At 40.2% G+C, this 12,897-nt stretch overlaps 1 protein-coding gene across 3 annotated transcripts in view; it reads right to left on the reverse strand.

Moving 5' to 3' along the window:
* Positions 1–6,074: 6,074 nt before the first annotated feature.
* NAA16 (N-alpha-acetyltransferase 16, NatA auxiliary subunit) overlaps positions 6,075–12,897 on the reverse strand; it is a 109,421-nt gene continuing 102,598 nt past the window's right edge. Inside the window, exons 17-20 of one of the 3 annotated variants that reach the window (XM_073345785.1) lie at positions 12,203–12,301; positions 11,733–11,873; positions 8,092–8,189; positions 6,075–7,778 (exon numbers count right to left, since the gene is read on the reverse strand). In XM_073345785.1, coding sequence (XP_073201886.1) covers positions 7,578–7,778; positions 8,092–8,189; positions 11,733–11,873; positions 12,203–12,301 — 539 coding nt within the window. In that variant the 3' untranslated portion in view covers positions 6,075–7,577. The remainder of the gene's footprint in view (positions 7,779–8,091; positions 8,190–11,732; positions 11,874–12,202; positions 12,302–12,897) is intronic. The other 2 variants (XM_073345806.2, XM_073345796.2) reach the window with 2 other exon arrangements.

Consider the following 12,897-nt stretch of genomic DNA (forward strand, 5'->3'; position numbering starts at 1 on the left):
TTCCTTAGAAGTTTTTAAGGTCAGGCTTGACAAAGCCCTGGGTGGGATGATTTAGTTGGGGATTGGTCCTGCTTTGAGCGGGGGGTTGGACTGGATGACCTTCTGAGGTCCCTTCCAACCCTGATATTCTATGATTCTAGGAGCGGTACATCTCAGCCATGCAGCCGAAGTAATTTACCTTCTAGTGGTAAGAGCCCTCTCCCTCTCCAGAGAGAGAATATAAGCTAGTTAGTAACAAAGGATACTACATCCCTAGATTCATTCAGAAAGTCTCTGCACAGATATAGCTTGACCCCTTGATAGCTCCGCTATGGTAACAAATAGTTTAGGTGTCTTCCTAATATCCTTTGTTCTTTGCAGATAAAAGGCCAAAGCCCTTTAGCTGTCCAGAGAATGCAGATGTCTCTCTTCATCTGAGGTTTTGGAAAAAATACTGGTAAGTGGATTGTCTGACTCACATGAAACTTGGAAATTATTTTAGGAACAAATCTAGTGTGGGGTTGTGATGAGAGTTTTCTCTATAGAAGGTAGTATATGGTGGGTACGCCATGAGTGCTCCCAGCTTGCTGACTCTTCTGGCTGATGTTATAGCTATTAGAAAGACCACCTTTGTGGACAAATGGAACACAGAGAATGTAGCTAGAGGCTCAAAGGAGGGTTTAGTCAGAGGAAATAGGACAAAAGTTGAGGTCCCATTGGTGCAAATTTCACCAGTGGTGGAAAGGATCTGAGAATCCCTTTCAGAAATCTAGTTGTGACAGGATGAGTGAAGATTGTATAGATATCCACCATAAGATGAAAAGTGCTGGTTGCTGCTAAATGCATTTGCAGAGACCTGACTGCAATATCTGAAGACTTAAAGGTAAGTAGATACTCTACGGTAGCAGGGATCCCAGTACATTCTGGACACAAGTTGTGCTGATGAGCCCAAGAGGAGAAATGCTTCCATTTTGCTGAGTACCAGCTTCTCATTGAGTCTTTTCTGCCCATCCAAATACCAGGCTCTGGGTTGCAGTGATCCTGGATTGGAGTGCATGAACCTGCCCCTGTCTTGTGTTAGAAGATCTGGCAAAGTGGAGATGTTCATCGATGGTTGAACTAAGAGCTTCAGCAGATCTGTAAACAAACACTGTCTTGTCCAGTTGGGTGCAATCAAGATGACTCAAGCTCTGTCTTGGTGGCTCTTCTGCAGAAGTTGTGGTATCAATGTAAAGGAAGAGAAAGCATTCCCCAGGCGACCCTTCCATGACACCGGTAGGGCATCTCCCATCAACCTGTTTCCCAGGGCTGATCTGGAGCAGTACCATGGAAGTTATCTATTTGACTGAGAGGTGAAAATGTCCCTGATTGGCGCTGGGAACATATATTGTTGAAAACTCAATTGTGACTCTCCCATTCATAATTTGCAGGAAAATGTCTGCTCAGGCAGTCTGCTAGGGAGTTTTGCGGCCTAGCAAATATGCTGCTGATAGGGTTAGGTGATGGCTGATGGACCAATTCCAGAGGGTAACTGCTCCCATGGACAAAAGGGGAGATCTCCTCCCTTTTTTCATATAAAATACTGTTGTAATTTGTCCACTGTTATTTGGACGTGTTTGGATCAAATGAGTGAGATGAAGGCATTGTAAGCTTGAGGGATCACCCAGAGTTCTAGTAAATGGATATGCATTCTGGACTCCCATACTGTGCCATATGATTGCCCATGCGAGCATCCCAGGCCAAGAGAGAGTGGTGTTGGTAACGGTGGTAGCTTCAGGATTTGGTGTGACGAAAGGAAGCCCCACCCAAATCTTCTCTGGTTTTGTCCTCCAGATGAGAGTCTGAAACTTTGAGCAGAATTGTCACCTTGCTGTTTATGTTGCCCTTCTCTGGAGAGTACTTGGAGAGAAGCCAGGCTTGTAGGCAGCAAAGATGAAGACTGGCGACTAGAAACAGCTGCCAGCCTAATTAGCCAGGGGCTATAAAGGCTGGGAGGAAGGAAGCCAGGGGGAGAAAAGGGAAAGGCCAGAGGCTGTGAGGGCCTGATGGCTCTGGTCTGCTGCTTGTGAAACCTGGCTGTAAAATCCTGTATATAGATAGTAAGGTCGTGGTGGGAAATAGATTTCAAAATACACTGGTGCTTGCATCAACCTGAGGCTTCTCTGACAGGTTTGTGAGGACAGTAGGGGCAGAAGCAACAGGGACTCAGCTGCGCCTCGCTACAGTCACACACTAAAAAGGAGCAAGGGCAGAAAATACAGTGTTTGAACCCTGGGGATAATTTTGGACTTCTTGCAAGGAAAAAGTTCCTGGTTGGGAAAATAATGGAGAAAAATACTAACTATACTATGTAGACTATAAAAAACTACTAAAGCTACTAAAAAACTATATACGACATTTTACAGCAATGACACAGGGAAGAAAGGAGCCAAGGATACCAAAGTTTCCAGCTCAGAGCATGCGGCAGTAAAAAGGAACTGGAAAGGCATCAGCCCACACCAACTTTTATGCTCTCAGTTCACAGCACAAGGAGTGCTATGGCACATGCGCAGGCCAATGGACACAGCTAACAAAAAAAGCCAGGACTCAAGCTCATGGTGTGCATGCGTATTCCACATGTGGAATACACATAGGGACCATCGCTTGAAGAATAATCTTGGGATACATGCAAGTGAAGAAACCGTGAAGACACATGAACATGGGTAGGGTTTTGCTGTGAGAATGTGGACACCTGGGCTAGGTTAACCTGGGTGCCCTGACGCGAGTGCCAATCTCCTGGGTTAATTGTGCAGTAAAGGCGTATCTTCAAAGTCTGTCTACATGGGGAAAAGGTGTTTTAACACACATTAAAATCTGAGTGTAGACAAGGGCAAACTATATTTGAACGCATGTGAAGCTGGTGGAGGTAAACTGTGGGCTCCTTTCCTAGGCATTAAGGGTATAGCAACGCAGCAGCTAAGAGGTGTAATTACCAGCTCAGACAGACACAGATGCTAGCTTTGCTTCAGCTAGTACCTAAAAATAGCAGTGTGGCAGAGGCTTAGGCTAGCCTCCCATGGACAACTCCACCCCGCAATTCCCTGGTACATATTCAGGTTGTTAGCCCAAGCCGCTGCAGCCACACTGCTACTCCCCCTGTGCATGATATGGAAGAGATTTGAATGTGTGTCTTTTGTGCTGCAGGAGAATGCCCTAGTCACTGGACCATGGGGTATTCTGATGTGGGGCTCTGCTATTGAAGCAACTCCACTTTATATAAATAACTGAAAAATAGTTGGAGCAGGAACTAGTCCCTACATCATAGGTGACTGCCCTAACCATCAGGCTGTAGAGTCATTTGCTTGGGCTCTCTTCCTGGTCCAAGGACTATTCATTATCATGAATGACCAGGACTTGTCACTATGACGTGCACAGCAGAACAACACTCAATTTAGAATACCCCATAGCTCAGTGGCTAGGGTATGGTCCTCTCATCTGGGAGAGCTGTTCAAATCCCTGAACTGGGGAATTGCCTTGATTATAAGTCCTGGTGCAAATGCATACGTCTGAATTCCTGCAATAGACATGCAACTATATTATTTGAAACTTGGTTTAACCTGTTCACAAGTAGATGTTGGTACTAGTGCAGCTATGTAGGTGATTAGCCACAGATGGATGTAACCATGACAAATTCCCAACATAAGGAAGGCCTTAGTAATATTAAAATCCTCAACAGTACTTCATCAGCACAAGCTGGTATGAAGCTACTACTCTCTTATTCCTTTTCATATTTATATCACTAAGCTTTTAAAAAGAAAGTTGTGAAGATGGATGATATAAAGGCCAAGACTAACAGTTCAAAAAAGAACTAGGTAAGTTCATGGAGGTCCGTCAATGGCTATTAGCCAGGACAGGCAGGGATGGTGGCCCTAGCCCGTTTGCTAGAAACTAGGAATGGGCAACAGGGGATGGATCACTTGATTGCCTGTACTGTTCATTCCCTCTACGGCACCCAGCCTTGGCCACTGTCAAAAGACAGGACACTGGGCTACATGGACCTTTGGTCTGACCCCATATGGCCATTCTTATGTTCTTAAATGAATCTTTTGTCTGTTGCCCCAGTGTCACAGACCTTGCCAGAGCCTTGCAGCAGAATATAGACCGAGTTTGCCGGATAGTATATGACATACAACAATGGCTGAGAGTTGTGTGCTACAAGAGCTAAATCCACACTCCACATCCTCCTGCTCCTCAGTAAAGGAGAGGTAGGAAACTAGGAGTTACCCTGATCTCAGTCCTTGCCTCACCTGAGAAGCCGCCTCTCATGTCTCAAAAGAGTGTTTCTGAATCCGAGATCAGCTATATGCCTTGGAGGAGGCAAAATGAAGGGAAGGGGAGGCTTGAGGTAAATCTTGGGGAGAGTTGTTGGACTTGAGAGAATGGTTTGGGGCAGGGTAATCTGAGGCTGCTGGACTTGATGCCATCTGTGAGGGTCAGAGTTCAGTTCAAGTTTGATAGGAAGGCCAAATAAGCTGGCCCAGAGGGTATAGTGCAGATCTTTGTGGATAGTGTTACTATAGGAAGGAGAAATCCAGTTGTTTATTTCTATCATCACAGCATGTAGGAACCGTATTCATAGACCTTGTGCTGGTGCTGTACTACCCCAAGGTTCCTGGAAGGCCATGATTGCTGAAGAAAGGTAGTGTGGGATAAATGGATAGAAGGGAATTAGGATTAGAGATTATTGATTGTGGAGTAATAAGTGGAGTTTGAGTGAAGTCACACAAGTGAGGAAAAAGAGAACGGAAAAGCAAAGAAAAGACTGATGAGAAGGAAATAGAAATAGGCGAAAGGAGGGACATGGGAAGCAAAAATGAAAAAAAAGTACACAATAGAAAGAGAAATGAAGGGAAAAGGAAAGGAGAGCAAAACTATAATAAACATTTTAGAATTTAGTAGAAACCTGAGGCAAACTTGCAATAGAATACATACAATTAGCATATACATACATATATTTTATATAAAATTCTCTGTACATAAACATTGAGTTCATGTGCAACAGCTTTTGATGGCATACATCCCCTCTGTGGAGGCTGCTACCATCCCTGCCAAGCCTGACATTTTTGTCTTTAGAATTACTGCAAAAGTAGCATGCATTTCCAAACACATTTTCAGACAGGATCCACCCCTTGACACCTCTGTAGATGTACTCTCCTTCGTACATCACCCTAGACCTCCTCTGCAGTGGTCTGTAGGATGGTCAGAAGTGATTATACAAGACCAATTTGAACCTGTGACCCCAGCCATGGACCTTAGCCAGCCTCAGCCCCTACAGAAGGTCCAGAAAGAGCAGAGAGGAATGAAAGGATTCAATTATTACAATTAATAAACCCTTTTCACAGGGGCTTCGACCATTCTGGAAGCTTGAAAGCCACAGACCTAGTTCATCTACCTGCCAACGATGTTTGTTCTTTACACTATATATTCCTACTGCTTTCAAGGTAACAGATTGTTGACATGGTGCTATGAATATTCTGTCTTGGGGGTAAGGCTAGGCTTTATTCAAGATTTCTAAGATCAAGATGAAAAGCAGATCCCAGTGGCATTCCTATCATGCCATACCTGTATCTATAGTACTTCTGCCTTTATTGGGTGTTGGATTACACCTTCATCCATTTGGACACCAGTTTCCAGACCAAATATTGAAAGTGGATGCTGGGTGAGTTAACTTCTACACCTTAGGCTGCTTCAGAAGCAAACAGATTCAAAGGGTGCTTTGGCTCAATGGCACATAACTGCAGTCAGATGCTTTTCCCTGTTTATGCTTGAGTCATCTATACGTAGGCTACTTTCCCACCTAAAGGCATTATGAACGTCAGTTTGGGGCAAGACGACTGATGAGACAAAAGCTACTTGTAGAGGTCTCTCAGAGAAATCAGTTACAAAACCATCTATGAGGTTGTGGGTGCAGGAATTATTTTTTCACAACTTACACAGGTTTCAATGTGGAACTGCCAGTGACTGTGGAATTGAGGCTAGGAGCATTCAAAGAGAAAAACTAATGTGTGTTAAATGGATTTTCTACTTTAAAATTGTGTGGCCACAGAATCTGCAAAAAATTAAAACCAAAGGCAAGTGTGTACAAAATAATTTATTACAGCATAACATATGTTGGCATTATTTTACAGTGAGCTTTTCATTCAACAATTTTGAATCTAAACAGATGACACACAAAGGAGACCATTTTAATTAGAACAGTTTATTTGTCTTAATAAAATCCCCCTTCATGAACTTATATTAGCCTTAGAGGGGCTAGTTAATATTACTGAAAATATTTACACTACAGTGAAATAAAAACAAATCTGACTGAATGATTCCATTGCAGTTTCCAGAAAATGTATTTTTTTGTACAAGCCACAGTATATTTAGGTTTTGATAGCAGTTCTTGTAGAATGCAAAGCTGTCATATGTAGTCATTTTGTCCTGCAATATTATGCTTTAAAACAGCTATGTTAAGTTCAGACTTTCATTCTGATGTGTTGTATATTTTATGCACTTATTAGTTAATGCACCAGAACACAGAATAAGAAAGAGGTTCATTGTGATTTGTAGTCAGCCTATTTGTGCTCCCTTAAATAATTTTTAAATATAAAATGCACTCCTCAACTACTAGTTGCTTTTGTAGCACTTAAAGCAATAGTATTTAGGCAAGAGAAGTATTAAATTTATCAGCTATAAGTCCACACCTAAGACTTTTAATGGAGGTATACAGTAAACTTACCAATGAATTTTTATGATCCTGAGGAGAACCATATTCCCCATTATTGTACCTTATGCATCTGCCCAAAACTGGAGTAGCTTTTCCAAACCAATAAATGGCAATGAAAAAAGAAAGAAGACAGGCAGACAGACAATGGTATCGAAACCGTATCATATTCACTATTATTTCAAGGAACTACATGTAATCAACTGTTTTTTTAAAATGTTAAACCATTCAAAAATGCAAGGAAACAATAGCTATGGAACAAAGGTAGATAGAAAAGAGTTTTTGAAAACTCTTACCATCTATTTTTAACCAAACCTCCATATCCACCAGCACTAGTTCCATATAAGACACAGAATTGACAAGAAACATGCAAACAGCCAACATTTACAGTTATGTGCTTCAAAAGAAACCAGAAGGACCAAAATTAAAGAAACCAAAACCAACAAAACAAGATGACGGGGATTGATACAAGCAGCACTTTTCAGTTCTAATTTGCTAAAATCTGCTCAACGGATAATTTCATCACCAAGAAATTATTATATGTACTTCTAAATGTAACAACACTTCGGTGAAAGTAGTCTTTAATGTCCATAATTTGGGGATTTTGTTGTTAAAAGACTTAAAACAGTACAAGAATAAACATGACAAATGTTGATTAGAGATAATGTTTACATAAACATTGGCAGTTCTTGTTGGATGAAACACACGCTAACAGCATACTCCATTTTCATTTAAGCATCCAAATATTTCATTTTATACCTGTAAGATATAAAAACTGAATCCTGGAAAAGTAAACCTGATCTGCATCCCACCAGTCTGTAGGTATAGTCAAATATTTTATTTGTACACGACTTCAAATTTCATTGGACAGCACATCATGGTTAACAGCTGTATGGTTCACTGATGCAAAGCTACTGTCATCCTCATTTGTGGCAGGCATAAAGGCAGACGTAAAAGGAAACAGTTTATGACATGCTGTCCGATACTCTTCATATTGGGTATGGCAGCTTCCGAAGCTGCCATCAAGCAGTGCCTCGAAAACCTTTGTTAAAGTCTAAAGAAACAAGAACAGTTAAATTTAGTCTAGACTATTTTATTACCAAAGAAAACATGGGGCTCTGTAAATCTCGCTTGCATGATTAATGAATGCAGTGCCCTCTGCTGGCAATAAGTGTCATTGTCCTTGTTTACAGAAGTCTGACATCGAGAATATAATTTTAACCAAAATAAAAATATTCCTTTTGGTATTAATAATCAAGATTCAGAAAAATTAACCGGGTACATGTATCTTGTGCTTCGTATAACATGCTCAAGACCGCCTACTTTGTCCCTAAATATACAAAGAGGTTACAATTAAATTAGCTTACCTTCACATTTTTGTCTCTCATAGTTTCATCTAATCTAGTAGCAATAGCAATTGCTTTCTCCTGTCTTGATTTGTCCAGGAAATACATCATCTTAGCACCTTAAGCATAAGAAGAAAAAAAAGACATTCGATCAGACACTGACAACATTCTTTGGTAAAATACTTGATTTATTGTAAAATTATAAACGGATACAGAAAACAATCCAAAAACAAAAAGAAAGATATCGTGGACTGGGGCTTTCTACAGATTTTAGAACATATAAATTTTTCCATCCATTATATTTTATATAAGAAAATTATATTTTCACATTTTACTTATTATAAGCGATGACAGCACAAACATTTGATAGTACATTAAGAGCATAAGGATAAAGTAAAGCTGTAGCTCTGCTACTGACAAAAATGAAATGCTCACTAGAAACTTTGCTTCAAATTTTCACTAAAATGTTAATAGAAATAGGATGCTTGAGGCAACAGTTAATAAGGAAAGAGGTCAACACGCAGAATAGGGAAACAATATCTAGATAACTAAGTCATTCAAGTCAGCATGCTAGTTGAGATGCATCCTACAATGATAAAGGAACTGGCAGATGTCTTCTTAGAACTATCGTGAATTATTTTTAAAAAGCTCTGGAGTTAAGGTGAGCTGCTAGAATAATGATAATTAATCATGTGGCAGGTATGACAGGCCTTTAAGAAGAATTATAAGAAGAAGAATTACAAATTTACGTAATTTGGCATCCTACCTGAATAAATCCAAGGGCATGAACAGACATTGCCCCCTCCCAAATATGAACGCATAGAAACTAAATAAGCACACAACCTACTTGCAAGGAAAAATATAAAAAGAAATACGGTTTTGACCTAAACAGTAACTAGATAAAAGCAGCACCATCTTACTCAGATCTATGCCTTGTCTGTAATTCAGTCTCATATTTGCTTACTATATTATTTTCTCAGTAAGTTTTTATAGCTTTTTATTTCTGATTGCTTTACTGAACTAAACACCTAAGAAGGGGTGAACTGGAATATGTTCTGTCTTGTGGAATCATTAATAATTATTCATTAAATAAATGTAACCAATTTAAATGCAAGTCCAATGAAGACTATGAGGTAGCAGAGGGCTGTCATCAAAGACTTAATTTAGCATGCAGAATCTTTTTAGTGATGATGCCCATAACAGGGTGGTTTACCTCTTAAAGAGCCAGGGCTGCCTGGGGCAACCAGCCCTGCTCTAGAGAGGAGTCCAGTAGGTAGCTGGTGGGAATCAGCCAACCCAGCTGGGCAGCATCAAGTGATTGGGGCTGATGATTCCCAGCTGGGGGATATAAATGAGGAACCCAGACTCCACATGAGAGTCTGGGACAAGGAGAGGGCTCGGTGTACACTTTTCTGTAGCTGCAGAAGAGGACTGTGTGGGGGCAAGTAGCCCTGAGGATTCCCCAGACTGGGAAAGCCCTGACTAATAAGCTGCCATGAGTCAGAGGACCCCATAACATAGGTAGGGAACAGGACTATTATTTTGTTGTTTCATGTTTCAATTTTTTTTTTTATGTTGGAGAATAAACACAACCCTCAAGCACAGGCTAGAAACTGAACTGTGTGTGGCCACTTGTATGCCCCAGGATGGTGATTTAGCCCACCAGCCTACAATGCCCAAGAAAGAAAGAAAGAACCATCCAGCTTGCCTTGCAGATTCCAGTACTGGGTGTGCAGGACTGGCAATTATAAGAGACGTAGACTGCAATGAAGGTCTGTAGGCAAACCCAAACTTGATTATGTTGAAACAGGTGACAGCGTGATGCAGTCACACAAAGTTAATCTACATTACAACCCAGGACCATCCTTTTCTCCAACAATCCTATCCTCTAAATATTCTTGCTAACAGTACTGAACACACTGTAATGCTCCATAAACCTTTAATTTTAATCTGTGCCACTACAATACTCGATTTACTGGTTTCCAGCCACTTAAAATACCTTAACCACTGGACTGGTACTGACTTAAACAGTCTTATCCATAGTGAAACAGTCACTAGACGAGAGAGAATATGATTTTGTAAGTCTAGGAGTTAAGGCACCTGCCCAGGAGGTCCTGGGTCCAGTCCCCTTACTTTAGTCACTCTTTCATTATTTATCTACAGTGGAACAGCTTCAACTAAGGTAGACTGAGGGAGCCCCACATCAGAATATCCCATAGCTCAGTAGTCAGCACACACTCCTGAGAGGTGGGAGACCCCCTGTTCAAATATCTCCTCCACCCTCTGAAAGAGACCGGGGAATTGAACCGGGGTCTTCTACCTCCTAGGCAAATGCTGTAACCAGTGGGCTAGAAGTTATAAAGGTGGTCACTTCTTCCTCCTCCTGTTTTGTGTGGAATGAGGCAGACATCTAACTCATTCCTGGAAGAAGTCACTTAGGTGCCTCACCACCTGACTCCAGGCAATGAGATCCCGTTTGTGGATTGTAAGCAGAGATAGGAACATGAGTCCTGGCTGCAGGGAAGCACCTATTTCCATGAGAGGGACAGAGCTTAGCCCACATGCTTCTCCTCAGCATCTTCTATTGGCTTGCCTACACAGCTCCCCATCTAGCATGCTGGGTTTTGTGGATTATATTCTTAGGCACCTATCTGTCCCCATTCACTGTATAGGAGCCCAAGTGTTTAACTTGGCTTTGTGGAAGGCAGTGTTGCTGTGATTTTCTAGGCATCTAAAAGTTAGGTGCTCTGATGCTCAATATTGCAATGCTTGAGTCCCTTCATTGATCCCACTGTAAATGTCTGATAAATGTGAAGACTCTTCTCACCTTCAAGCTGCTGGAAGGGAAAAGTTTTATTTTCTCTCACCCATGCCGCTGTCTTCCTGAGGAGGAGATTTCTATTCTGAACTATTTTTATCCAGAGCCTTCTGCCAACTCCACTCCTCTACTCTACCCTACCCTACCCCCAAGTTGTTTTGTGTGTCCTGCTGCCACTTAGTATCTTAATTGACCACTCTTAAGCAGCAGCAACAAGAGCAGCGTAAAACTGACATAATTCTTGACTTTTCTGTCATTACCCAGTGTTGTGAATAGCAGAGGTGAAAGTTACTAGTCTTGTTCTTTCATTCTGTTGCTGCTGCTTTGAAAAGCTATGAGCAGAAGCAGAGGCACTCCAGCTAAGTGGAAAATAAGGAGGGAGGACTGTTTACATTACAAAGGTTTTTTGAGACCACAAGGGATAGAAAATTATTTTTCTTTTAAAAATAAATCCTGTAGAAATGGAAAGCTTCCCACATGAGGCAGTGAGTGGACAAGAGGATTGTTAAAGCCCTTCAAACAAACGGACATTTAAAAAATAATTTGTATCTGAGCCTCTGGCATATTCTAATTGGAATGAAGAACAGAGAAAGACATTAACTTGATTGGTTTCAGAGTGATAGCCGTTTTAGTCTGTATCAGCAAAAATAATGAGGAGTCCTTGTGGCACCTTAGAGGCTAAGAAATTTATTTGGGCATTCTTCAGATGCATGGAGTGAAAAATATAGTAAGAAGAATGCTCAAATAAATTTGTTAGTCTCTAAGTTGCCACAAGAACTCCTTGTTATATTAACGTGATTATTTACCATCATTTAACATTTTCATAGCATCAAAATAAACAAACCTGAGAGCAGATGCAGAATGGAGGTAGCATTATGTTTGAGAAACTCTTCGTTAAAACTTTCCAAATCTTTGTTAAAGATTTTCTGCATTTCTTGAGTTAGGACCTTGTTCACAATTTCTGGGAGATTACTATGATCAGATACTTTACAAAAAAAAAAAAAGAAAAGAAAAGCAGAAAGTTACCGTTGCTGCTATTGGTCCAGATAAACTTCAAGTCTAGTAATACACCACTTTAGCACATACACACACACACACACAATGGTTGAAATCAGTATTACAGAAGTCAGTATTTTACCATCTTTGATTTTCAGCAAAATATTAGAGGGCTTCAATAGGTTCTGATGAAATTCTGAACACTTTGTATATAAATAATGCAATTTTTTGCCGTGTGTGTCTATTTTATTTTAAATATATTAGTGTTTGTATAGTATTTAGACACTAAAATATCTACAGCTGCTTCATTGTACATACCAGATTTAGAGAATTTAATCAAACATTCATGTAGCCATGGATTATTATTGTTGATAGCAAAAGCTCTCTTGACAGACTGCAACATTAACAGAAACTTTCCTGTGCAAAAAACAAGAATCAAAAAACCAAAACCAAGGTTATAGATACACACTTCCTTTTAACTTTTTGTATTCCTTTAAATTTCAATGCAGACACTGACCCAAATCTTTAACTTTCTCATAAATATACCCCAAAATGCCAAACACCGTTAGATTTAGTTAAAAAAATGTTAGGCATATTTTTACTCTTCTCTTTTCAGAAATTTAAAAAAAAATCAGTGTTTTTACAGAGTGATAATAGCAATGTTTTCTGAAAAACCCACCAACCATGTAAAAATAAGTCTAATATTTAGGTGTCTAGCTTTTATAGGAAGTTATCTCCGCAATTCCTTTGTGATTTCATTAGTAAATCTAATGCAAATATTAGAAACACCAAATCTTATGCAGAATGGTCATATCTGTACTCTCAATACGCAAATACACATAACACATTGTGGTAGCCCTTAACTTCATTCCATTATAGAAGAGCTGCTGCTCACAGTTATTAGCAACACTGCATCAGGTACATTAGTCTAATTTTTTAATTGCTGAAGAATTACAACTGGAAATATTTTTTCCTCCATATCTCATTAGCATATAGTCTTTATATAATTCCTT

This window comes from Lepidochelys kempii, chromosome 1, assembly GCF_965140285.1.
Source record: "Lepidochelys kempii isolate rLepKem1 chromosome 1, rLepKem1.hap1, whole genome shotgun sequence".
Classification (NCBI taxonomy): Eukaryota; Metazoa; Chordata; order Testudines; family Cheloniidae; genus Lepidochelys; species Lepidochelys kempii.